Below are 27,783 nucleotides of genomic sequence, written 5' to 3' on the forward strand. Positions count from 1 at the left end.
CAGAGCTCCGCACCACGCCGCAGCCACAGCGCACAACCCAGCCCTGCTCCAGCACTATTTGATCGCCGCTCCTGGCCCCCGCACACCTGAGATCGCTCCCAGGCGTCTCCTCCACAGAATCGGCCGGTTGTTCAGTCCCATTCCCCCGGCGCCACTCACTCCAGGTGGACCAAGATGACCACAATAAGCAAGGAAGTCGCACTACATCCTCTCTGCCTTCAGCTAAAAAGCACCCTGCAAGGTACCTATAACCTCCCCACTCAGGAGAGCTCCCCTGCATGTCCAGACCTAGTGGCAGATGGAGCCTGGACCAGGAATTCACTGCTGCCTCACAGCCGGAGGGTACCAAGATGGCCGTCATGGCGACTGCTGCCTCACAGCCTTCTCTCTCCCTCACAGAAACCACACCAGACCACAGGTGTGTAATAGCCCCTGCTCTGCTTCAATTTACCTGTGGGGCCCACATCACAGGAGCACAGGCTCACACTCCTTCCCCAGCCTCCATAGAGTCCCTGCTCAGTCATTCTTTCGGGGATCAGGCCTTCTCCCCAGCAGTGACACCTACCATGGTTGCCTCCGGCCCTCATGGCCCCTCCACCCACACCTCTCAGTTCTCGGTGGAAGATCTATTTAACACTCCTGGAAAGGGGACTGGCTGCTACTGTGGCTACTTTTACAGGAGAAATCAAAGCAGACCTCCAGAATATTGGCTCCAGGATGGATTCCATAGAAGACAAGCTAGATCAGACAGCAGCAGTCTCCCACCAGAACTCTGACCTTATCCAAATGTTGCAAGACCAGTTAGACACTGAGTTCTCATGTATAGACGACTTGGAAAATAGGTCCAGGAGGCTAAATTTCAGGATTAGAGGCCTACCGTAATTGATTCTTGATGTCACAACAGCCACACAGGACTTGATTAAGATTAAGTCACTCATCCCAAACATCCCACCGTCTCACCTGGAGCTGGACAGAGTACACATAGCCTTGCCCCCCCCCCCCCCAGGAAGGATGGCTCTCCCAGGGACATCATTGCTAAATTGCATTACTATGCTGTCAAAGAAACTGGCATGAAACAAGCCTGGGCTTTCCCCCAGGTCACCTGCAAGGTCACCCCATTCAAACCTTCGCAGACCTCTCTCCCTCCACCATACAACGAAGAAGAACCCTGAAGCCACTCTTGTCTGCCATGACCCAGAGGGACATTAAGTACAATTGGGCCTTTCCATTTGCGGTAAAATTCTCCCACAAGGGCCAGCAACACTCCTTTTCCAATTTTGTTTCGGGTGAGAAGCTACTCCTCAACTTAAAAGTAATATCTCAGGAGATAGACACAGAAACCCCTTCCTTCCCTATCGTCCTCCTGCGAAAAGCTCTCTCTGGAGACCAAGTCTAGAAGATCTTCTCACAACGGACCTGCATGAATCCGGGTTCCATCTGATACCTAAGATTGACTCTCAGACCAGACTCTTCACTTATATCTTTTTTTGTCCTAAGACTCTGGTTCTCTCCCAACACATGGGAATGGGTGCGCCAGGACAGATCCCCATGCTAATTAGTCAGTCCCTCTAGGGATGGCGTGCTTGTTTTCCTTCCCTCTCCCCCCCCCCCCCCTTTTTCCCCCTCCCCCTGGGGGGAGTTTTGGGTGGTAAAGTTTATGAGGCTTGGTAAGCCCCCTGGGTGGTGTTATTAGCTATGCTTGTTATTTTTTTTTTTCATTATTATTGACTGGTTTCTCTGTAAGTAGCACAGCTCTACAGGTTTCAGGGTGCTGTGTGGCACACATGTGCCTCCTCCTATCCCTTTGACGCCTTCAGTTGTCGGGGGGATAGGACGTCCAACCATTGTGGTTGGTATTTTGACCTTCCTACAATGTCTCACGACATTCAGTGAGATGACTACTGGGGACTTTTCTCTCCCTGGGGTCCTCGACACCCTTGGAGAAAACTCCTCTCTTTCTGGACTCTTTTTTCTTCTCTACTCTCTTTCTCTCTCTTTTTGGAGCACCACTCACACTTAATTTCAATTACAGGCCTATTCCATGGTGGGCCGAAGCAGATGGACACTACCTGCGGGATCCGCATAATATGCCCCCTCTCAGCTTATGCCCAGCTGACCGTGATGAAGGTAAGTGGTGATGGATTTTTCAGCTCACCCTCCTCCCAAACCCATGGCTGGTCTCACACACAACGTATTACGGGTTGTTACCCATAACGTACAGGACTTAAACTCCCCCCTCAAGCGTAAGAAAGTTTTTAACACTTACAAATCTTCAAAACTTGATATTGTCTTAATGCAAGAAACCCATTTCCCCACTAGATACTGCCCCAAGTTTCTCCATTCCCACTTCCCAAAATTTTACATGGTGATACAGAAAATAAAACCAAAGGGGTGCCAGTTGTGATAGCTAAAACATGCAACTTCAATTGGATTTCAGATACTAAAGATCCAGGAGGTAGATACATCATGGTCAAGGGAACAATAGATGGTCAGCTCTACTCCCTGATCTCCTACTACGCCCCTAATAAGGGGCAAGCAGCTTTCTTCAGACGTCTCTTCAAAAACCCTCTCCCCGTCACTCGAGGGCATGGTCATCTTTGCGGGTGACTCCAATGTGGCTTTTGACCAAGGGATAGATAAATCTAGACCTCTCAACGCTCAGCTTACTCGCCCAACCAACGAAAGCCTTAAAATAGCAAAACGTATTCATGTCCAAGGGTTGGCGGATGTCTGGAGGGAGCTGAACCCCAACAAAGGAGACTATACCCACTTTTCTCACCCGCACAGCTCCTACGCCAGGATTGATTCCCTCCTGGTTCACACTCAATCTATTCCATTTATTGTGAAATCTCATATTGCTGACCCCACTCTGTCCGATCATTCCATGGTAGTCCTGACAATCCGCTCCCATCATTGCAGACCGGATCAGAGACAGTGGAGACTCAACGAGTCCATTCTCTTTGACCCTATCCGAGTAACGATGTTGGAAAAATCCCTCAAAGAATATTTCCGATTTAATGACCAGGGGGATATTTCAGCTGAAACGTTATGGGCAGCTCATAAGGCCTTCATTAGAGGGGAGATCATGAGAATGGCTCCTACCATTAAGAGGGAAAGGGAAGCAGATATCAAAAGATTAGAGACTGAGTACACAAAACTTAGGGCGCGCCACAAATGAAACCCCTCCCCCTCCATGATCCCACAACTTGACAAAGCCAGGCTGGAGCTCGGATGTCGGGCCTCCATGTGAATTATTCCAAATTTCAGGCTCTAAATGTTTCTTTTGAAATTAACACAGTGAATCTTCTGAAAAAAGTCCTTTCAATTTAAGTGGAGTGACTCCTCTATCAAATACTTAGGAATTAACCTAACAGCCAAAATTGAAAACCTGTATAGTCACAATTACCCACCCATGTTCCGCAAACTAGAAACAGATTTACACACTTGGGCTCAACATAACATTTCCTGGCTGAGAAGGATAAATTCAATTAAAATGACGCTACTCCCCAGAATATTGTATCTCTTTTGCTCTTTTCCTATCCCCATTCGGAAGGACCATATCAAAACTCTTCAAAGTAAGATTCTGAAGTTCACGTGATGCAAGGCAGGTTACAGATACCCCCAAGGATCCCTATACGCACACAGGAGAAAAGGAGGCTTGGGAATCCACCACCTTTCCAAATATTATCAAGCGGGTAGGCTAGCCCGACTGTCAATAGTGTACTCTAGATTTGAAAAGCCTGACTGGGTCCAAATAGAAAAAGAAGCAGTCCCTAACTTCACTCTGGATTTCTTGCTTTGGACCTCTCCAAAAAATAGACCTCCAATCCTTGCCCCTACCCTGTCTCACTCCTTCGCCATCTGGGACTCCTTACATTCTTTAGCCTCACTAGTATCAGCGTGTAAACCCCTGACTCACATATTCAATAATCCAAACTTCCCACCCAGGCAGAAACATCTTAGCCTTTAAATGGTGGGTAGAGAATGGCCTCTACAGGATAGGACACTTCTTCACGGCTGCACAAAAAACTCGACCTCCCAAACTCTGAACTATTTCGGTTTCACCAAATATATAATTTCCTGCACTCCCTATGTAAATACAACCCCTCCCTCCGACCTTCACTGAATATGAAATGTGGTGCGGTCAAGCCATGGACAAAGGGGGGGGGGGGTCTCGATAATCTATTTGTCACTTGTCTCATCCACCTCTAAAACGTTCTTCATGGAAGCCTGGGAATTGGACTTTCAATTCCATTGGAACATGGAGAAATGACATTTACTATACTCTAAATCTTTCAAGGGCATCCTTAATACCACATTAATGGAAGCCAGCTTAAAAGTGATAACCAGATGGTACTATACGCCTTCCAGACTGGCCTCAATGTTCCCTACTGCCAGCCCTCAGGGGCTGCCAACTTACAGGCACAATGTCACATATTTGGTGGGAGTGCCCGAAGATTCGTACTTTCTGGAAAAAAAATCTTTAATATAGTTGATAAGTTAGTGGGCTCCCGAATTCCCAGGACTCCCATGGTGGCCCTCCTAAATGAATCAATCCCACAAATCTCTAATCCCTCTGGTAAATTAGCACAGTTCGTGCTCTTGGGAGCTAAACTCACAATTGCCAGGGCCTGGAAAAAGCCTGGTGTTTTCCTTTCAATGGCACTCCTTTTGGTCCCTCCACGTTCTCCACATAAAACCATATCTGACCGAGTAGTGGTGCTCCTATCCTCTTTTTCTCTCCAATCCCCCCCCCCCCCCCTCTTCTTCTATCTCTTTCTAGCCTTTATTCTTCCCTTTCTTTCTCCTCATGTTAGTCCGCCTTGGACTTAGCTCCATCACTTATATCTCAATGCTTAAGTTGATCTAGAGGTGTACCTGACCAGCTCAGGCACTAAAGGCCAGATCAAAGATTGACAACTCTACAGCTCTTAGCTCAGTTCCTGGTGCCCAAAAAATATTTTCAACTCTCATATTTAGAGGGAATGCTCATTGTCGGTTAAGACCAGGGCCAGCCTCCTCGGGCACAGTGTGATCCCCAGAGGGGTGTTGGAGGGTGTGGGTATCGATACTAAACAGATCGGTTTATCACTTATGTTTCCCGACAATTGGCCGGTAGCCTGGTACGGGCTGGGATTGACGTCCCTGGCATTCAACAACTCTTCTCCTATATCAGTCTAATACATGTTTCACCTTAATTGTTACTTTATTATTGATCTATGTATGAGATATTATTCTATGTATCCACATGTATTGCCTCTTATTCTAAATTATTATTTTTTTAAATAAAATATACAAAAAAATTTAAAAAAGTTAAAAGACTTGACTTACCTGTCTACAATGTCGACATTTTCCTGTGGGAACACAAAAGACACATTGTGAGGTTCAGAAGCAATTCTGGTGATAGAAACTATACAACAACAAAAAAAAAATCTGAATCAATGAAAAATTCTTGTGAGCCCCCAGAGGACGTTCTGCAGTTTGAGGCTCATAGACATCAGATTTTGTTCCTCTCATTTTATCTCCACAAGCCAATGGAAATTCCAAAGCAGTTGGCAGGAGCTTCATGTAAAGGAACTCAGAATGATCTCGAAAGCAAGAGAACGTTGAACCCGAAAGTACACTAAATGAGTTTACACAAAACCCTCCCCCTCTGACCGCCCAAAGCAACCGGGAACATTAAAATTACTCTTCCAATATTCTTCTAATCAGTAGAAGTGATTCAGGCAACTTTAAAGCCACCCAGTCACTTCTACTGATGGCAAGCTTGAGACACAGCTAGATGATTCAGAAAATCATGCCATTGGGGATCAGCTTATTGACCTATTAATGTAACAAATTAGGGACCAGTGTCCTTGGTTGCTGGAGGACAGAGTCATTACTGGGGTACTGGGGGTGGAGGGATCAGTGGTGACCAGTGCTGAAGGGTATTTGAAGCGGAGAAGCAGCAAAGCTGAAGCGAGGGAGGTATTTTAGGTGAATAGCCCTGATCACTGGCTTAGTAGCTTCTAATCAGAGCTATTATTTTGCTCGGCAGAGTATAATGAACAGTTCTGCTTTTGGTTCATGGTCCTGGGAGTGATCATGAGTTTATAGCAGAAGAAGGAATGTCAGGTCAGTACAGCATACAGACCTGGCCAGCTGGAAGCAGTGCTGTAGCTCTGTATGCTATATTTACATGGCAGTAAAAGGGTTAAAGAATACCCCATGTAAAAAAAATAACAAATAAACTTTTGGGTCTGCTATGGATTTTAAGGGAGACCTCAGTGAGGCGTCCCCCTAAAAATCCAAACCAGACCTTGAATCTGAGCATGCACCCTGGCTGTGCTAGACCGGACAGGGAGGAAACCTCCTGAACAATGCCAGGCCAGACCCCCTGGTAAAGTGGCTCAACTTCATGTTAAAGAAGGTAAGGGCCTCTTTCCCACAACCCTTATTTGGTTCAGATGGTGTCAAGCATGTGTGGCAGCAACCAGGTGAGGAATACAAAGTGTCTTGCCTACAGTCAAGCATGGTGGTTGGAGTGTCATGGTCTGGGGCTGCATGAGTGCTGCCGACACTGGGGAGCTACAGATCATTGAGGGAACCATGAATGCCAACATGTACTGTGACATACTGAAGCAGAGCATGATCCCCTCCCTTCAGAGACTGGGCCGCAGGGCAGTATTCCAACATAATGACCTCAAACACACCTCCAAGACCACCACTGCCTTGCTAAAGAAGCTGAGGTAAGGTGATGGACTGGCCAAGCATGTCTCCAGACCTAAACCCTATTGATTATCTGTGGGACATCCTCAAACGGAATCCACCAGCTCCGTGATGTCATCATGAAGGAGGGGAAGAGGACTCCAGTGGCAACCTGTGAAGCTCTGGTGACCTCCTTGCCCAAGAGGGTTAAGGCAGTGCTGGAAAATAATGGTTGCCACACAAAATATTGACACTTTGGCCCAATTTTGACATTTTCACTTAGGGGTGTACTGACTTTTGTTGCCAGCGGTTTAGACATTAATGGCTGTGTGTTGAGTTATTTTGAGGGGACGGCAAATTTACACTGTTATACAAGCTGTACACTCACTACTTTACATTGTAGACAAGTGTCATTTCTTCAGTGTTGTCACATGAAAAGATAGAATAAAAGATTTACACAAATGTGAGGGTGACATCACCTGGGAGACCCTGCTCCCCTTGTATATAAGAGCTGTCATCCCCCAGACTGGTCTTTCAATGGGTGACAAGGAAAGGTGTAGGACATGGGTGCTCAACCTGTGGCCCTCCAGCTGCTATGGAACTACAAGTCCCAGTGAGTCATTGCAAGGCACTGACAGTTACAAGCATGTTTTCCTGGCCAGCCAGGCCACATTCACACGCATGGCTGCACATATTTTCATGTTTTTATATGGCACTCATAAGGTAGCCTATTCATTATAATGGACTTCCCTACATGCGCCAAAGAAGCTCCTGAACCTTTTTTGGTGGATAAAGCTTCATGCATTTTATTACCCCATATTAGCATGTTTGTCCTGTGTTTTGTCTGGCCACTTCCGAAATGCATATATGTGAATGCATCCTCAGGGTCTGGTATAGATTGTTAGAGGGGCCTCCAATTATTATTTTTGCGTAATGTCCTTGTCAGGGAAATGGACGTAGGAGAACTGGCAATAGTGCCAGTTGTCAGGGAACCAACAGCAGGAGAAGGACTTTAAGACCCAGGATCTCTGGCAGGAGAAGGACTTTAGGACCCAGTATCTCTACTAGCAGGTCACATGGGCCTATATAAGGAAGTCTGCTGCTGGTTTGTCAGTCTTCCTGTGTTCCTGAACCTCCATGCTATTACTATTTGGATTCCTGTTGTGACCCGGCTTGTTCCTGACTTGTCTGATCTGCTCTCCTGGTTTGACTCCCTAGCTTGCTTTACCGACTTGCTTCTCCAATACCTGATCCTGGCTAGTATCATGGACTTTGCTATGGTTACCTGTTCCTGCCTGCTTTCTGATACCAAACCTTTGGCTTGTCCCTGTTTCTGCTACCTGCCTCTTCCTCCTGCCGGATCTACTGTGTTTGACCCCTGGCCTGGCTTCCACTACTGTTCCTTGTGCACACCTTGCCAAGTATTACCGAGGATTCTTATAGACTTTAGCTCAGCTGTGTTTCCTGTATTACCCGGTGTCCTTCAGGTGCCCACCAGCTCTTCTCTCCAGAATCCATCTGGCAACCTGTGCTTCTCTGGGCACTACACCCTCCATTCCCAACTGCAGGGGTGTACTGCACTCAGCCGCAAGGGGAGCCCTCTCTGCATTTCGGCCTCCAACCAGGTACATGACAGTACAAACCTGCCATGACCGAGGCCAACGGAGATGATTCCCTTCCCACTCAAAATGATGTGTCAACAAGTCACCACACCTCCATTAAAATCTGTGTCGGAACCAAAGTCTCTGGCATGGATTTCCCGGGGATCTCGCACTTTATTGTTTATGTGGAAGGTACCCCCTTCAAATCCGTACTAAGCTCAGGGCTAGTGTGTATTTTGGGAGGAGAGGTTGGGTCTCTACACAAAAGTGTTTTCTTTTAAGTTTTTTTTTTTTGTTCTGTTTTATTTGTGTTGTGGCAAAAGTGACATTTACAAAGTACAAAATGTATACATTTTAAATTGCTGGCAAATGACACAATATTAGTAGTAGTAGTAGTAATATTTCTGCTCATAATAATTAATTAATCCTACATACATCTATACAGTAATTAGTAAGTAGCAGTGGCGGCTGGTGCTCCCCTTTTTTTGGGGGGGAGCGGGCGGGCAACAATTCCTATCATACCCTTCATGTGGGTCATGGTGGGTGGAACTCATGTGGTCGGGCTCTGGCTTGTTGTGGTTGGCTGTGTTGGCAGCGATGCAGAGAGATCGCTCTGATGAGGACGGCCCTCTCCTGCATCTCCCTGTACATCCTACCCAATTACGGCCAATACGATCACTTCTCCTCTAAGCCAATCGAGTCTCACGACCCGCTTTCTCATTGGTGTGGAGGAAGGAAGACAATAGCGAATATTAATGTCACACAACCGGGTGGGATCAGGGTGCAGTGTTCTGTGTCCGAGCCTGCCCTGCTTTGAAGCCAATTAGAGCCTCAGGCTCTAATCGTGTGATTAAAAAAAAAAACACCCATTGGAATCCATGCGTCCGACACCCTGCATGTAGATTGGGGGGGAGTGGCGATAAGAGTGATGAGTGTACAATGTATAGGTGTGATGAGTATACAATGTAAGGGTGTGATGAATAGGGATGAGCTGTGTGTTCGAGTCAAACCCATGTTCGACTCGAACATCGCCGGTTCGCCCATTCGACAAAATCCGAACATTAAGTGCCATTTGTGCCAAATTTGAGTGGCACGCCATGGCCCATAATTCACTGCGGCATCGCAGTGCATTGCTGGTTGATGATTGGCCAAGCATGCACTATGAGCCACATGCTTGGCCAATCACAGCGCTGTCAGCGAAGAGAGCCATAATTGGCCAATGCCTGTGGCCAATTATGGCTCAGGGAGTTTAGTACACGCCCCACACTATATAAGGCCGCCTGCATGGCGGCCTTGCTTAGTGTGTTGGAACGGCTAAGAGAGAGATAGAGGGAGAGACAGTGTCTAAATTTCCTTTGAAGCTGTTGCAATTACAGTCGGTGTATTGTGCCACCTGCACAGTGTACACCTAAAGCTACCCCAATTGCTGGTGTTCTGCTTGTGCTATACCACTGGCAGCTGTAGCAATTGCAGTCGGTGTATTGTGCCACCTGCACAGTGTACAGCTAAAGCTACCCTAATTGCCGGTGTTTTGCTGATCCTAAACCACAGGCAGCTGCTGCAGCAATTACAGTCGTTGTATTGTGTCATCTGCACAGTGTACGCCTAAAGTTTTCCAATTGCTGGTGTTCTGCTGATTCTATATGCAGGCAGCTGTAGCAATTCCAGTCAGTGTACTGTGTCATCTGCACGGTTTGCACCTAAAGATACCCCAATTGCTGGTGTTCTGCTGATCCTATACCACAGGCAGCTCCAGTAATTGCAGTTGCTGTATTGTCATCTGCACAGTGTGCACCTAAAGCTACCTCAATTTCTGGTGTTCTTCAGATCCTATATCACAGGCAGGCAGCTGCAGCAATTACAGTCAGTGTATTGTGGCATCTGCACAGTGTATGCATAAAGCTACCCCAATTGCTGGTGTTCTCATAGTAATAATACTACAGGCAGGCAGTTGATTCTGCTAGTTGCAGTATAATCAGTATATACATCCCAGCTTTGTGCAGCTACATCTCCCTCCAGGCCATTAGTATGTCTGGAAGGCCAACAAGGAGAGGCAAACAGTCACGAGCCAATAAAAGAGGGCAAGCAAGCTGTGTGTCTAGAGGCAACTGTGCTGGTCATGGTAAACGGAGCATCCTCATCAGCACATGGCCATGGGGCACGCTTGTCCTTATTTTCGGCAGCTGGACTTGTTGAGCCGCAACATGCTGAAGACTTGGTAGAGTGGATGACCAAGCCATCCTCATCCTCCTCATCCTCTCTCACACAGGCTCAGGGTACTGGCAATGTAGCTGCCAATGCAGCCTCTTCCCTCATCTCAATGGCATCAGTCACTCCTTCCCTAGACCCACCATGTCCTCCTGAGGAGTCCCCCGAACTGTTTGAGCATAGTGTTGGGTACATGCTCCATGAGGATGCCCAGCGTTTTGAAGGCTCTGATGATGATACCCAGCTAGAGGAAGGCAGTAATGTGAGCCCAGAGAGAGGGGATGCCTAAGAAAGACAGCAATCTGGCAGTCATGTTCCCCCAGCTGCAGCATACTGCCAGGTTTGCTCCAGTGATGAGGAGGGAGGGGATGATGAGGTCACTGACTCCACATGGGTGCCTGACAAGGAGAGAGGGGGAGGCACATCTCCAATGAGGCAGGGTGCCCTCCAGGGGCCAGCTTAAGGGCAGCACACTGACTGCATCACACCACAGAGCTCTGCCTGTGTAGGGTGCTGCCTCTACGCGTTATTCCAAAAATGCTTTGGTGTGGGCCTTTTTTGAGACGAGTGCATCAGATCGCCCTGCTGCTATTTGCAACATATATCTCAAGTGTATCTCGCATGGCCAAAACATCAGCGGCTTGGGCACCACATGCTTGACCAGACATATGTCGAGTTCATTGGCAAGTGTACCTAAAAGACCCACACCAAAGAACAAAACGGACCTCTCCTTGCGCCTCATCAGCTGCGATCTCCAACCCCACTATACCTTCTGCTCTCTGAAACCTGCACTGAGAGGAATGAAGGTGTAGAATTAGGTGTGTCACAGCCAAGTACTTGCGGGCAATCTGCTAGCGGTACACCGACATTCAATTGTACCAGGCAAATGTCCCTGCCCCAGCTGCTGGACCGTCAAAAGAAGTTCACTCCCAGCCATCCACATGCCCAGCGGTTGAATACTAGCTTGGCTAAATTGCTAGCACTTCAAATGCTGCCTTTTCAGTTGGCAGACTCTGCACCCTTCCATGAGTTTGTGCAATGTGCAGTTCCTCAGTAGCAGGTTCCCAAATGCCACTTTTTCTCATGGAAAGTGATTCCGGCTCTCTACCAACACGTGGAAGGCAATGCCCATGCCTTGCTGGACAGGGCGATCACTGGTAAGGTGCATATTACCATTGACTCATGGTCCAGCAGGCATGGACAGGGACATTGCATATGTTTCACTGCACATTAGGTGTCTCTTCTGGCAGCTGGGAAGGATGCAGGACAAGGTGCAGTAGTGTTGGAGGTTGTTCTGCCACCACGCCTCCAAAATGCTGCTACTGGTGATTGTGACACACCTCTCTCCTCCACCCCCTCCTCTTCTTCTTCCTCCATGGCCTCTTCCTGTACTTTGTCCTCGGAACCAGCAGTGCTCCATAGGCGTTCAAGGGGCTACGCAAGTACGCAGGCAAAAATATGCCATGCCGTGCTTGCGCTAGTGTGCTTGGGGGACAGGAGCCACACTGGGGCAGAGATTCTGTCATTTCTGCAGGGGCAGGCTGAGAGGTGGTTGACGCCATGCCAGCTTAAGCCAGGAATGGTGGTTTGCGACAATGGCACCAACCTCCTCTCTGCCCTCTGACAGGGACAACTGACCCATGTGCCCTGTGTGGCTCTCGTCCTTAACTTGGTGGTGCAGCGGTTCTTGGGCAGGTACCTGGGCTTACAGGCTGTCCTGAGGCAGGCCAGGAAAGTCTGTGTGCATTTTCGCTGGTCATATAATGCCAGTGCTCAGCTGGCTGACCTCCAAAAGGAATTGAACCTGCCCAAGAACTGCCTAATCTGTGACATGCTCACCATGTGTAACTCAACGTTGGCCATGCTGCAGCGGCTGCACAAGAAGCAGAGGGCCATCAATGAGTGCCTGTGCGACTACTGCACCAGGACAGGGTCAGGGGAGCTTGTTTTTTTCCCCCACGCCAGTGGGGCAATCACTGTCCTGTCACCATTTGAGGAGGCCATGAGGATGGTGAGCAGTGACAGTGTATGCATCAGTAACACTGTACCTCTTGTCCACCTGTTGGAGCACACGCTGCATGGAATAATGGACAGGGCACTTGAGGCAGAACAGAGGCAGGAAGTGGAGAACTTCCTTGCCTCTCAAGGCCCCCTTTATCCAGACAGTGTTCCTGCTGGCCCACCGATCACACTGGAAGAGGAGGAGGAGTGTCAGCATGGAGGTGGAGCCTGGCACTCAGCAAGAGCGGCAGTCTTTTAGGGATCATTTACAGTCCCAAGAAACCTGTGGACTTGTACGTGGCTGGGAGGAGGTGGCTGCAGATCATGTCGTCCTTGGTGACCCAGAGGAATCCGGACTGAATGCTTCAGCTAACTTACGCTACATGGCCTCCCTGATCCTGCAAAGCCTGCAGAAGGATCCTCGTATTCAGTGGCTCAAGGAGAGGGATCTTTCCTGGCTGGCAACTCTCCTTGATCCACGGTACAAGGGTAAGGTTGCAGACCTTATCTTGACATTGCAAAGGGAGCAGACGATGAGACATCTTCGGGAGGCCTTGCAAAAAGGTCTGTGCAATGCATTCCCAGAGACTGGGAGGTTACAAATTCCTGGTCCTGGACAACGTGTTGCTGAGGCTTCAGTCAGTCATAGAAGGAGCGGTGGAGAAGGTGGCCGTCTGACCGATGTGTTCATACAATTTTTTAGTCCGCAGCCCCAAGGTATGATCGGTTCCAGCAACCATCGCCAGATTTACATGGTGCAGGAATACCTAGGGGCAAGATCAGACTTGGACACCTTTCCCACCGAAAATCCTCTGGGTTTCTGGGTTTTGAGGATGGATCACTGACCAGAGCTTGCACAGTATGCAATTGAGCTACTGGCCTGTCCTGCATCCAGCGTTCTTTTGGAACACACATTCAGTGCTGCTGGAGGCTTTGTAACCGATCACAGGGTGATCTTGGTTGATTGAGGCATCTGAAGCTGATGTAACCGAAATTTATTTTTTGAAATGTCAGATCCCTTCAAGACTGCCTATGCTGATGCTGAGTGACTATCCTGTTATTCTGACTGGCTATTCTCTTCCTCCTCAATGATCCTGCTGATTAGACATGTGCATTTCGTTTCGTTTCCGAATCGAAATTCGGACTAATTTTCATTATTCGGATATTCAGATGCATCCAAATTACCGAATTACAATGCTAACGAATTCAAACGAAATTCGAATCAAATTTGAAAAATGACATTTTGCGACCCGAATTTGGGGCCACGTATCTTGGGGCCACTTGTAGCTAGAAACCCCAAATGGTATACAAACACAGTAGAACTAGCACTACAACCTCTCCAAATTTGGAGTTTCTAGCTCCAAGTGACCCCGAGTTACCGGGCCCCAAAGTCGGGTCGCAAAATGTCAAGCACTTTTCTGCAGCAGAGAATGACATTTTACGACCCGACTTTGGGGCCACGTATCTTGGGGCCACTTGTAGCTAGCTAAACCCCAAATTTGGTATGCAAATACAGTAGAACTAGTACTACAACCTCTCCAAATTTGGGGTTTCTAGCTCCAAGTGACCCAGAGATACATGGCCCTACATTTGGGTTGCAAAATATTTTCGAATCCGGTTGAAATAGTTTCAAATGCAGTTGAAATCATTTCGAATCCGGTAGAAATATTTTCGAATTTGGTTAAAAAACAAACAAATTTGGGGTTCCTAGCTACAAGTGGCCCCGAGATATGTGGCCCCAAAGTCGGGTCGCAAAAGGTCATTCTCTTCTGCAGAAAAGTACTTGACATATTGTCCATATCTCGGGCTCACTTGGTGCTAGGAACCCCACAACTTGTGGCAGGTGACGTGGCAAGTGGGCAATCCACAACTTGGTCATGTGGCACTCGTGGCAGGTGTCATGGCAAGTGGACAATGACATACAGCATATGTACTTGCCTTGCGATCGACATCCGTGACTTCTTCATTCAGGTATGCTGACAACTTCATTGATGTGATAAATATAAATAAAATAAGATGTGTGTGTTTTTTGCACTGTACACTGCAAGTATGAGAAGTTGATGTGACAGATGTATATAAGTAACTAACCATCTTCCAAAATTTATAATTCAAATAGAAAAGATTAGAAAAAAATATAATTTAATAGAAAAAAATAGAAAGAATATACAACCATCTTCTGAAATTCAAATTTCAAATAGAATAAATTAGAATTTCGAATAGTATGAATTCAAATTTTTAATTAATTAATTTTAAATTTGGATAGAAAAGATTATAAAAAAATAGAAAATAGACTAGAAAAATGATAGAACAGAATAGAATATATTATATTTTATTCTGTTCTATTGTTTTTCTAGTCTATTCTTTTATATTCTATTAAAATCTTTTCTAATAAAATCAAAATCATTATATACTAAATTCGAATTTCGGAAGATGGTGGTTTTATTATATATATAATTTTTTTTTTCCGACATTCGAATTTCGTATAGAATGAATTTGAATAGAAATAGAGAATAGACTAGAAAAACAGTAGAACAGAATAGAATATAGATACTATCTATTTCATTTTTAATATCTTTTGCAGATTACTATTTGTTACTATTAGCATCTATTTCATTTTTTTGCAGATCTCCTACAGACTATTGGTATCTATTTTGTTTTCTCACCAGATCTCCTACAGACTATTAGCATCTATTTATTTTTTTAGCAGATCTCCTGTAGACTATTAACAGCCATTTCACTACTTTTTTTTTTTTTGCAGATCTCCTGCACACTGTTAGAATCAATTTCATATTTTTTTGCAGATTACTATTTATTTCCATCAGATCTCCTGCAGACTATTAGCATCTATTTCATTTTTATTTTCTTATTTTGCATTAGAGCAGCCATTTCCTTTATTTCAGCAGATCTCCTGCAGACTATTAGCATCTATTTCATTTATGAATGGAGGAACGGTATGAGGAAGAGACAACAAGAAAGACATCACCGCTTATATCTCTATACATAGGGAAATGGCTGCTAATAGTCTGCAGGAGACCAGCAAAAAATAAATAGATGCTTATAGTCTGCAGATCTGATGGGAAAATGAAATAGATACCAATAGTCTGCAGGAGATATGCAAAAAAAATATATAAATGCTAATAGTCTGCAGGAGATCTGATGGAAATAAATAGTAATCTGCAAAAAAAAAATGAAATAGATGCTAATAGTCTGCAGGAGATCTGCTGAACTAAAGGAAATGGCTGTTCTAATGCAAAAAATAAAAATGAAATAGATGCTAATAGTCTGCAGGAGATCTGCAAAAAAATGGCATAGATGTTAATATACTGCAGGAGATCTGATGGAAATAAATAGTAATCTGCAAAAAATAAAAATGAAATTGATTCTAACAGTCTGCAGGAGATCTGAAAAAAAAGTGAAATGGCTGTTAATAGTCTACAGGTGATCTGCTAAAAAAAGAAATAGATGCTAATAGTCTACAGGAGATCTGGTGAGAAAACAAAATAGATGCTAATAGTCTGCAGGAGATCTGTTGAAAAAACTAAATAGATACTAATAGTCTGCAGGAGATCTGCAAAAAATGAAATAGATGCTAATAGTCTGCAGGAGATCTTATTAAAACAAATGATAATCTGCAATTTTTTTTAAAATGAAATAGATAGTATCTATATTCTATTTTGTTCTACTCTAGTCTCCATTTCTATTCTAATCTTTTCTATTCAAATTCATTCTATACGAAATTTGAATTTTGAAAAGAAATTATTTATATATATATATATATATATATATATATATATATATATATATATATAGCCATCTTCCGAAATTCAAATGTAGTATATAATGATTTTGATTTTAATAGAATATAAAACAATAGAACAGAATAAAATATAATAGATTCTATTCTGTTCTATTGTTTTTCTAGTCTATTTTCTATTTTATTATAATCTTTTCTATCCAAATTTAAAATTAATTAATTTTCATACTTGTCATTATCCACTTGCCACAAGTTGTGTATTGTATTTGTCCACTTGCCACTTCACCTGCCACAAGTTGTGTATTCTTCACTTGCCACGTGACCTGCCATGAGTGCTACGTGACCTGACACGAGTGCCATGTGACCAAGTTGTGGATTGTCCACTTGCCATGTCACCTGCCACCAAGTGACCCCAGATATGGGCAATATGCCAAGTACTTTTCTGCAGCAGAGAATGACATTTTGCGACCTGACTTTGGGGTCACGTATCTCGGGGCCACTTATAGTTAGAAACCCCAAATTAGGTATGCAAACACAGTAGACCTAGCACTACAACATCTCCAAATTTAGGGTTTCTAGCACCAAGTGACCCCGAGATACATGGCCCTAAATTCGGGTCACAAAATATTTTCGAATCCGTTTGAAATATTTACGAATTTGGTTGAAATATTTACGAATGTAGAAAACGAAACGAAATCCGAAAACGAATTTAACAAATTTAATGAATATAACTAAACGAAATTAATGAATTAACGAATTAAAATGAAAACGAAACTAAACTAATTTTTTTCCTTTTGCACATGTTTACTGCTGATAGCTTGGAAGAACATTTTTGGTTCTGGGTGCCGCCACCAGTGGCTAAGGCCTTATTTTTAAATCCCTGTTTAACAGGGGCGTGTAATTACAGTTTGTGATGCAATACTTTGCAGCAGGGCTCATTCCTGCTCTCCAACTTAAGTTTCTGTGAGGTGCTGCAGTGTTGTGGCACCAGCAAGCAGTGCCTAAGGCCCAATTTTTCAGCCCCTGTTCAACAGGTGCGTGTAATTACAATTCTTGATATAATATTTCACAGCAGGGCCCATTCCGGCACCCAACAAGAATAACTGTGATGACTTACAGTGTTGTGGCACCAGCACCACCACTACCACAACCACCAAAGGCCCATTTTTTTTACCACTACCATGCACCATGGGCATGTGATGAGTGTACGATCTATGGGCGTGTGATGAGCGTACAATCTATGGGCGTGTGATGAGCGTACGATCTATGGGCGTGTGATGAGGGTACGATCTATGGGCGTGTGATGAGCGTACGATCTATGGGCGTGTGATGAGCGTACGATCTATGGGCGTGTGATGAGAGTACGATCTATGGGCGTGTGATGAGCGTACGATCTATGGGCGTGTGATGAGCGTACAATCTATGGGCGTGTGATGAGCGTACGATCTATGGGCGTGTGATGAGGGTACGATCTATGGGCGTGTGATGAGCGTACGATCTATGGGCGTGTGATGAGAGTACGATCTATGGGCGTGTGATGAGCGTACGATCTATGGGCGTGTGATGAGTGTATGATGTATGGGGTGATGCTCATAGCTTACAATCTAACATTTGTCTAAACCTTAGAATGGACACAGCTTTACTTTCAGTGTATAACAGGCAACAAATCACATTTTATCTGAATATAGAAACATACCAGTCATTCTTACAAAGCTGTCCAACATAATATTAAAAAAGGCGCTTATTCAAAACATAACACCCACCACCAAGCCACAATCCACACACATACATTGGTGACCATGTTCTGCCGGAAGCTGCATGTCTATGTACACGATTAAGCAATGAGATCAAAGAGTAAAAGGTCAGCACATGCTCCCAAACCATGTTTGCACAATCAGACAGGAACAATACACACACAACATTCACAGCATGGCCACATAAACCCACTTTTGATGGAAAAAAATGCACAAGAATTTCAGCAAACAGCCCTAGTTGGGCATTTGTCAATAGGCACAATCTCATTCCTTCTTCCCCCCCAAATCACAGCAAGAAACCTGACCTTCTCAGGCCAAACGAACCCCACCTACTGCAGTCCTTTATATAAGAGAGGTTGTATTGTTAGCACACTTACACACGCCCAATAGAAGTACACGCCCAATAGAAGTACATGCCCACCAGTATATTTCAATCTAACTCTTTGTGCATGTCTAAAGTGATTGCATCTGATGGACAGGAACACAATACTATTTGCAACTGCATTAGCCCTTGGCTATGTGCATCCAATCTCTAACTACAGGCCAAAGATCAAATCCCATTTGCATGCACATAAACAAAGCAACAGTTTTCTAAACATATGTACCTGTGCAGTGTAAACCCTACAATTTTAAATGTCCAAGTCTTTGGGCATGATTAGTGCTAACAAATATTAACATCAGTCCCTGGCTGCAATGAGCTTCCAATCTAAAGTCCAAAATAAATTTTCTTACATTAGAGATTATTTAGACAGGAGACAAATAAAATGCCAGCATGTCTTTGGATCGTAGTGAGAAACCCACACAGGGAGAACATATAAACTTCAACACAAGCATTAGGATGTTGGGGAATTGAACCAGCAACTCCAGTACTACTAGACAGAATTGCTACCCACTTAGCCAGCAGGCAGCCTCACACATGTTCCCTGCATCTCTGTGGTGTGAACAAGCTCATAGCCATGCTCAGTGTCACACGCAATATACAATATATTGGCCTAAGTATTGGTACACCTGATTTTACACGCACATGAACTGTAATGGCATCCCAGTCTTAGCCCGTAGGGTTCAATGTTGAGTTGGCCCAACCTTTGCAGCTGCAACAGCTTCACCTCTTCTGGGATGGCTGTCCACAAGGTTTAGGAGTGTGTCTATGGCAATGTTTGACCATTCTTCCAAGTGCATTTGTGAGGTCTGGCACTGATGTTGGATGAGAAGGCCTGGCTTACAGTCTCCACTCTAATTCATCCCCAAGAACAGAAGGCGGCGGCGGCGGCGACGACAGAAGACCGGGCCACCGCCTGTAAAAGAGCTAGAAGAAGGCGCGGTGGCCCGGCAGAAGAACCGAAGAGGGGGACAAGACCCCCGAAGTCGGAAGAAGAGGCCGCGGCGAGGTAGAACGCCGGGCTCCTCCGCTAGTAAAAGAGCTAGAAGAAGATAGCAGAAGAGTCCGGCAAGAAGACCCCCGAAGACGAAAGAACCCCGGAGCTGTGCAATAAACTATTTTATCTTGTGTGTTGTGTTTTTTTTAGCTTTATTTTACAGGTGAATGGGTAGGGGTACATTGTACCCCATACTCATTCACATAGGGTGGGGGGCCAGTATCCGGGGGCCCCCTTATTAATGGGGCTCCCGAATTCCAATAAGCCCCCGCCCGCAGACCCCGACAACCAACGGCCAGGGTTGTCGGGAAGAGGCCCTTGTCCTCATCAACATGGGGACAAGGGGCTTTGGGGTGGGCCCCCCATGTTGAGGGCACGCGGCCTGGTATGGCTCAGGAGGGGTGTGGGCGCTTGCTCGTCCCCCCTTTCCTGGCCGGCCGGGTAGCGCGCTCGTTCAAGGGTCTGATGTGGACCTGGGGGGACCCCCACGCCGATTTTTTTCGGCTTTGGGGTTCCCCTTTAAGTCCATACCAGAGGCGGGGCCAGCGACATCTCCTTCGCGGGCCCCGCCTACCTGGAGACGTGCTCGAAATGAGTGGACTTTCCTCTGCGTGTGTGGGCGAGTCCGTTCATTTCAAAAGTACAGCAGATAGTACGGCGGACTTAGTACGCCGTATTAGTCCACTGAAAAAGTGCTGTGTGTGGGCAAGTAGCCCGTTCGGAAAGCCCGACGGACAGTCCGGCGGGAAGTCCGCCGGATAGTCGGCTACATGTGTACGCAGCATTAAGGTGTCAGCATACCAAGACATTGTGGACAATTTCATGCTCCCAACTTTGTGGGAACAGTTTGGAGACGATCCCTTCCTGTTCCAACATGACTGCACACCAGTGCACAAAGCATGGTCCATAAAGACATTGATGAGCGAGTTTGGGGTGGAGAAACTTGACTGGCCTGCACCGGACTGAGTCCTGACCTCAACCCGATAGAACACCTTTTGGCTGAATTAGAGTAGAACCTGCTTGCCAGGCCTTCTCATCCAACATCCGTGCCTGGCCTCACAAATGCACTTCTGGAAGAATGGTCAAACATTGCCATAGACACACTCCTAAACCCGGTGGGCAGGCTTCCCAGCCTTCCCAGCAGCTTTTCTAGCTGCAAAGGGTGGGCCAAATCAAATTTTAAACCCGGACTAAGACTTTGCTGCCATTAAAGGTCGTGTGTGTGTGTAAATGCAGGTGTCCCAATAATTTTGGCTAGACAGTGTATCTGGCAAGATTTACAATAGTGGTGGAACCCTCCTACACATAAATACTACATTTAGACATAATTTTAGGACCTGGGAGATGAGACAACTCATCTAAATGAAGCAACATGTTTGGGAATCAAACCCAGACACTCAGGGATACTAAGCAGAAGTTCTAACACCTAAGCCACAGAGCGGCCACATGTGAAAATCTCCTACACATAAATGCTCATAAATACTGCATTTATTTGGACAGGTGATGGAATTACATTACTCAAGAGTTATTCTTCTTGATTTATTTAGTGATAGTTGATGGTTCTTTGTGGGTGAGTGTAGAATAGTGATATTACCCTCACATTTTGGGAATTACATTTTGATTTCTGATGTTGGTACACATATCACATTTTTTTGGGATCAAATTCTGAATATTTGAAAATAATAAAAAGCATAGAAAATTGTGACTCATTTTAAATTTGCAACAGCAATGGTATTGTTTGTGCTTTGTAAAGACACCGGTGTGAGTTTTGGGTAAAGATTGTTTTGAGATGGAGAGTAACAAGTGAAAGTGACAGAGAAAAATATATTTTATCAAAACATTCCACATTCTAGTGTTCTTAAAAACAAAATAGATAAGAAAAAAAAATAGAAGTTTCAACAATGTTGCAAGGAACATTTATTTCAGAGAAAGATACATTTCATTTCAACCTTAAAAGTATTTATTTATTGTACCATTAGAATCAATGGCTGAAACTTGCATTGCACCAATTTTCATTCTCAAAAACACATTTTAGCCCAGCGCTAATTTTGGTATTTACTATAGCGCCTGGTAAAAAAGACACTGGAGCTAAAATTAGAGATATTTGCAGGACTGAGCATGCTCAGTTGTGTTGGCACCTAGTTGTACAGAGATGGGGAAGTTATCTCTTCTCAGACTTTTAAATATATTTCAGTGTAGAAATTACTTTTTCACACAGTTTAAAAGCAGATTATCATTAAATAATAAACCACATATTTCAGTACTATTTAAGCAATTATATCATGCACTAAACATTATTTCCATGTGCAATTCTCCAGCTTTTAGCAGAGTAAGAATTTGGGCGCACTTTCGCTTCAGGGAACTATAGCAAATTCGATTTTGGGAGTATTTTCTCACCAGCGCTATAGTGAATACCGTTTTAATGCTATTAGTGCTAATTCATGGCAATTAGTGCTAATTAGACCCCTTTCACACTGGGGCGTTTTTCATGCGTGTTAGCATTAAAAAAAGCGTCTGAAAGAAGCCGCAACTGCAATCCCAATGTAAAAGCCCGAGTGCTTTCACACCGAGATCCCTTTCATACTGGGGCGTTTTTCAGGTGCTTCAGCGTTAAAAAAAGCGCCTGAAAGAAGCCGCAACTGCAATCCAAATGTAAAAGCCCGAGTGCTTTCACACCAAGGCGCTGCGCTGGCAGGGCGTCAAAAAAAAGTCCTGCAAGCAGCTTCTTTGCAGCGCTTTTGGAGCGGTGAATACAACGCTCCTAAAGCGCCCCTTCCCATTGAAATCAATGGGAAGCGCCTGTAAAACGCCAGAAAAACGCCTGAAAAACGCTATTGGCAGCAGCATTTTGTGGGCGCTTTTAACTATTTATTTAGCCACTAGCAGGGGTTAAAAGCGCCCCAATAACGCTCATTTAAGCAGCGCTTTACGAGCGTTTTTCGGGCGCTGACATTGTGAAAGGGTTCTTAAAGCACTTGGGCTTTCACATTGGGACTGCAGATGAGGCTTCTTTCAAGCGCTTTACAGGCGCTTTTTTTTACGCTAAAGCGCCTGAAAAACGCCTGAAAAACGCCCCAGTGTGAAAGGGGTCTTAAAGCCGCAGCGCTATAGTTAATGTACCCACTGTATGGGCGTGATGAGCGTACAATGTATGGGTGTGATGAGTATACAATGTATGGGTGTGATGAGCGTACAATGTATGGGCGTGATGAGTGTACAATGTATGGGTGTGATGAGTGTACAATGTATCAGTATTTTATATTAAATATTGTTTTTCTTTCTCAATTTTTTTCATTGATATAATAAATAAAAAAAAAAAAAAACACAGGTGATCAAACCCCATAAAAAAACTTGTTTCAATTTGTTATTTACATTAATTTGTTTAGTTAACCACTTCACGCCCGCTCTATATCCAAGAGACGGCTACAGAGCAGACACTATCTGCCGGGAGGGCATCCCTGGATGTCCTCCCATTTACTTCCCCTCTTTGTGCCGCCACGGGCGTGCATCGGGGAAGTTCTGTGTTGGCTGTGTCCCTCAGACACAGCCAATCCCAGATCATGCTAAATGGTCAATCACAGCGGCCATTTAGCACTCGATCGGCCTGTCCAATGAGAGGTGATTTCATATGTAAACATATGAGATCATCTCTCATCGCCGACTCCCCTCCTCACACAGACAGCGTGTGAGGAGGGAGAGCTTCCATGCTGCAGCTGCAGCGTCAGTGAGTACACACACACACAGAGTAAAACACACACACACGCACACATGCCCACCTGTCCCCAGTGCCACAAATCAGTGCCATCTGTCCCCAGTGTGACCTGTCCCCAATGCCACCTGTCAGTGTCATCTGTCCCCAGTGCCACCTATCCGTGCCATTTGTCCCTAGTGCCACGTCCCCAGTGCCACGTCTCAGTGTCACGTGTCATCAGTATTAGTGACGTATTAGTGCCACGTATTAGTGCTATCTGTCAGCACTGCCACATCAGTGTCACATGCCACGTATCAGTGTCATCTGCCATCAGTGCCACGTCAGTGTCATGTGTCATTGTCCTGGTGCTCCAGGGCCTTCAAAAGTGTAATAAGTAGTCAACAAGTTAGATGTGTAATTTATGCTCCTAGAACATGTGACGGTGCTCCCTGCATGTTGGGCCTCTATGTGGCCAGGCTGTGAAAAAGTCCCACACATGTGGTATCATAATACTCAGGAGGAGTAGCAGAATTTATTTTGGGGTGTCATTTGTGGTATACACATGCCATGTGAGAGAAATAACCTATTACAGGGACAATTTTGTGGGGAAAAAAATAAAAAAACAAAAAAATCTTAATTTTGCAAAGAATTGTGGAGAAAAAATTACAACACCAAAAACCTCACTATGCCTCTTACTAAATACCTTGGAATGTCTACTTTCCAAAAAAGGGTCATTTGGGGGGTATTTGTACTTCCCTGACTTGTTCGGGTCGCAAGAAATGAGAGGCCACCAGTACATCAGATGTGATACATTTTTTATGATTTGCACCATAGCTTGTGGACTCTCTAACTTTCACAAAGACCAAATAATATCCACTAATTTGGGTTATTTTTACCAAAGATATGTAGCAGTATAAATTGTGGCCAAAATTTATGAAGAAAAATTAATAATTTACATAATTTTATCACAGAAACAAAGAAAATTATTTATTTTTTTTCAAAATTTCCGGTCTTTTTTAATTTATAGCGCAAAAAATAAAAAACCCCAGAGGTGATCAAATACCACCAAAAGAAAGCTCTATTTGTGTGAAAAAAAGGTCAAAAAATTAATTTGGGTACAGTGTTACATAACTGAGTAATTGTCATTCAAAGTGTGAGAGCACCGAAAGCTGAAAATTGGACTGGGCAGGAAGGGTGTTTAAGTGCCCAGTAGGCAAGGGGTTAAACGTGTTTCATTCGTTTTTGGTTTTGTTTGTTCATTTTCAAATCTATTTCGAATAGTTTTCCAAAAAGAATAAAAAAGAATAGAAAATAAAGGAATAGAACAGAAAAAAAAAATATTTTTATTTTTCTATTCCTTTATTTTGTATACTATTTTATTGTCTTTGGAAATTGGAAAACTATTCGAATTTGAAAACCGTTTCAAATTTGAATTTCGTCTGAATTTTTTTTTTTTTTCGTTATTTCAGATAGATTCAAATTTGGTACTATTCTAATCTGGAAATTCGGATACATCCGAATTCCCGAATAATGGAAATTTGTCTGAATTTTAATTTGGAAACTAAACGAACCGCACACGTCTAATATAAATGTGATTTGGATACAGCATTGCATGACGGCGTAATCACTGTAACAGTTGAAGTAGAGCAATACTGAAATGATTTGGTATATCACTGATGGAAATGAATAGAAAGTCACTCACCTCAATGGACGCCATTGGAGATGAAGGTAGGTCACCGATTGTCTCCCAACGTATAAATCTGATAAAACAGAATGCAGTAGTAAGACTTGTGAAGAGGATGAGCTCAGATATACAGAAGACGGGATGGAGATGGCTGTACCAGTAATCAGATGATGGGAGAAGTGTGGTCGGGAAGGTTTATTGGAACGTGTGGAGTTTTGAGTCTTTTATAACCCTTATCTGATGTAATATGATTGGATGGTTTCCAGACTCCTCCAGTGAGGTTATCAGAACACCACAGATGCTGTTGGTGAGGCTTTTTAAACAATAACTCTTCCATGGAACTGCAGGCTGCAATGTGATAAAGATTTGAAAACAGCAACATAGACAACAAAAAATGTGTAAATGATATATGAAAATCCATAGTTTAAATCGGTATACTCGGGTTTGCCGGTATTTTTTTGCTACGGCGATTGTTGCAATATTTTATGTCACGCGGTATTTTTTGCCGTGGTTTTTTAAACGCAGCTTTTTTGGAAAAAAAATCAACTTTAATGATAAATAAACTTTTTAATGAATTTTAATGCAAGAAAAACACAATATATGAAACTATTTCATAGTCAAATGTGAAAGATAATGTTACGCCGAATAGATACCTAACATGCCACGATTTTAAAATTGTGCATGCTCGTGGAATGGCGACAAACTTTGGCACTTAAAAAATGTTTAAAAGTTACTGGTTTAGAGTTACAGAGGAGGTCTATAATTATTGCTCTCACCATGTGTTTTGCAAATACCGTGTGCGAGATTTACATATGCTTTTGCTTCTGAGCGCGAGTGCAGAGGAATAGTGGCGCTTTATTATTATTATTTTTTATTTGATCACTTTTATTCTTATTACAAGGAATGTACGCATACCTTGTAATACAAATAAGGGATGGTAGGTCCTCTTTAGGAAGAGATCTGGGGTCTATTCAACCCCAAATATCTCCTTTACCTTTAAAAGTAAAGATACAAAAAATGTAATCTTTTGCTTTAAAAAAAAGAAAAAGAAAATGTTTACTTCCGTACTAAACCAGAAAGTGATGTCATGACTTTGTTCTGGTCCTCCAAGACCATAGAGGTGATCAGAGACTATCTGATTTCTGTTTGCCACTGTGACCAGCTGAGCATACCATTGGATAAATTCTTGGGTTTGCCGGTAAACACAGTAAGCCAGAGAAACACTAGTGAGTGGTGAGAGCAATATAACCCATACGACACATTGAGGGATTAACAACTTGGCTAGTGTTTTATCAATTTTTCACTTGTTTGGGGATTACACCTCTATGTAGTGGTGGTAGTAGTTACCTATGTGGCTGTGGTGTTATTATAATATGTTTTTGGTGGTAATGCACAAGGAGTTTGCGCTCCCTTTGTGTGTGTTTTTTGCAGTTTACTGAAGATTCCCCGATCTGTGGAGGGCTGCTCCTGAGGAAGCATTACTCACCGAAACCTTTGCATTGAGCGCTGGAGTATTTTTTTTTTTTTGTGGATTTAGAAGTGTAAGGTTCTGACAAGAGCCAGAATGCAATGTCTACATGAATGGGTCAGAGCAACTTCAAAACTGCAGCTCTTGTTGGATGTTCCTGGTTTGCAGTGGTCGGGACAGGCCGAAAGTGCTACAAAAAAGGAATACTAGAGATGGCCATGTGTCATGAAAAGGTCCAGCCATTGGTGGCGCTGTTGGTCTCTTGGATCACAGTACCAGTGTCTTCTAACACCCAGGGCCTATAATAAGAGGGCTTACCTGCTGGTGGCACTGTTGGATCCTTGAGCTGTAGTACCAGTGTCCACCAGCGGGTGTACTCCTGCAGTGTGGAGCAGACGGCACCTTCTGCGCTCAGCTGTTACATGAGGTTAATCACTGGCAGTCTTATAAATACCCAGCAAGCCCTCACATGGTTGCCTTGGTCTCCATGTGCCCTGACCTTGTTGCCTGTACTCTGACCTTGAGCGTGCATCTGACCCGACCTGATCTCTCCTGATCCCGAGCTCATCCTGGACCTGTCCCTCCTATCTCCTGTTTGCCTGGGATCCCTGCTCTGCAGCCCATCCATCCATCTGCCTCTCCTACTGAATCCCCATCCTTACCCATCTACCGATTACCCTCTGTATGACCTCGGCCTGGCTTTTGTTTAAGACTCTGGTATTTCCCATTTATTGTATATATTACTTGTTTGTGATTTTGTGGTTGGTTGCGTGTTTTCACTTTCTTGTCACTTGTCACTTATTATAATAAACACTATTATTACTTCACCTACATGCGTTCTGGGTTTTCTTTGTGCAATCCACACAGTCTGGTCTACTAATTCCCTGATACCATGGCTGGCCAAAACACAGTTATGGAGGTGGGGATGGAAGGCTCATTGATGGAGGTGGGGAGGGAAGGCTCATCGATGGAGGTGGGGAGAGAAGTCTTATTCATGGACATGGGGAGGAAATGTTAATTTATGAAGGTGGGGAACAAAGGCTCATTGATGGAGGTAGGGAGAAATGACACATTGATGGAGGTGGGGAGGGTAGGCTCAGTGATGAAGGTGGGGAGGAAAGGCTCATTGATGGAGGTGGGGAGGGAAGTCTCATTGATGGAGGTGGGGAGGGAAGTCTCATTGATGGAGGTGGGGAGGGAAGGCTCATTGATGGCGGTGGGGAGGGAAGGCTCATTGATGGCGGTGGGGAGGGAAGGCTCATTGATGGCGGTGGGGAGGGAAGGCTCATTGATGGCGGTGGGGAGGGAAGGCTCGTTAATGGTGGTGGGGAGGGAAGGCTCTTTGATGGAGGTAGGGAGAAATAACACATTGATGGAGGTGTAGAGGGAAGGCTTATGGATAGAGGTGGGGAGATGAGGTTCATTCATGGAGGTGGGGGTGTGTCAGAGCTGGGCTCAGCCTTTCCTTCTCTGAGCTGGCCGCTCAGCTGTCTGCTATTTGCCAGATTCCATTTCTCTCCACAGTTACCCAGCTGTTGTTGATTCTGCTCGTCAGTCCT

At 44.5% G+C, this 27,783-nt stretch overlaps 1 protein-coding gene across 5 annotated transcripts in view; it reads right to left on the reverse strand.

Annotated features, from left to right (window-relative positions):
* LOC143957707 (cytosolic phospholipase A2 gamma-like) overlaps positions 1-24,971 on the reverse strand; it is a 174,562-nt gene extending 149,591 nt beyond the window's left edge. For 4 of the 5 annotated variants that reach the window (XM_077467403.1, XM_077467404.1, XM_077467402.1 and 1 more), the window contains exons 1-2: positions 24,775-24,959; positions 5,332-5,354 (exon numbers count right to left, since the gene is read on the reverse strand). In XM_077467403.1, coding sequence (XP_077323529.1) covers positions 5,332-5,354; positions 24,775-24,789 — 38 coding nt within the window. In that variant the 5' untranslated portion in view covers positions 24,790-24,959. Of the gene's footprint in view, positions 1-5,331; positions 5,355-24,774 lie in introns of all 5 variants that reach the window. The other variant, XM_077467401.1, reaches the window with a different exon arrangement.
* Positions 24,972-27,783: the final 2,812 nt, after the last annotated feature.

The sequence above is a fragment of the Lithobates pipiens genome, unplaced genomic scaffold, assembly GCF_037356315.1.
Source record: "Lithobates pipiens isolate NorthernLeopardFrog02 unplaced genomic scaffold, aLitPip1_a1.2 Scaffold_55, whole genome shotgun sequence".
Taxonomy (NCBI): Eukaryota; Metazoa; Chordata; class Amphibia; order Anura; family Ranidae; genus Lithobates; species Lithobates pipiens.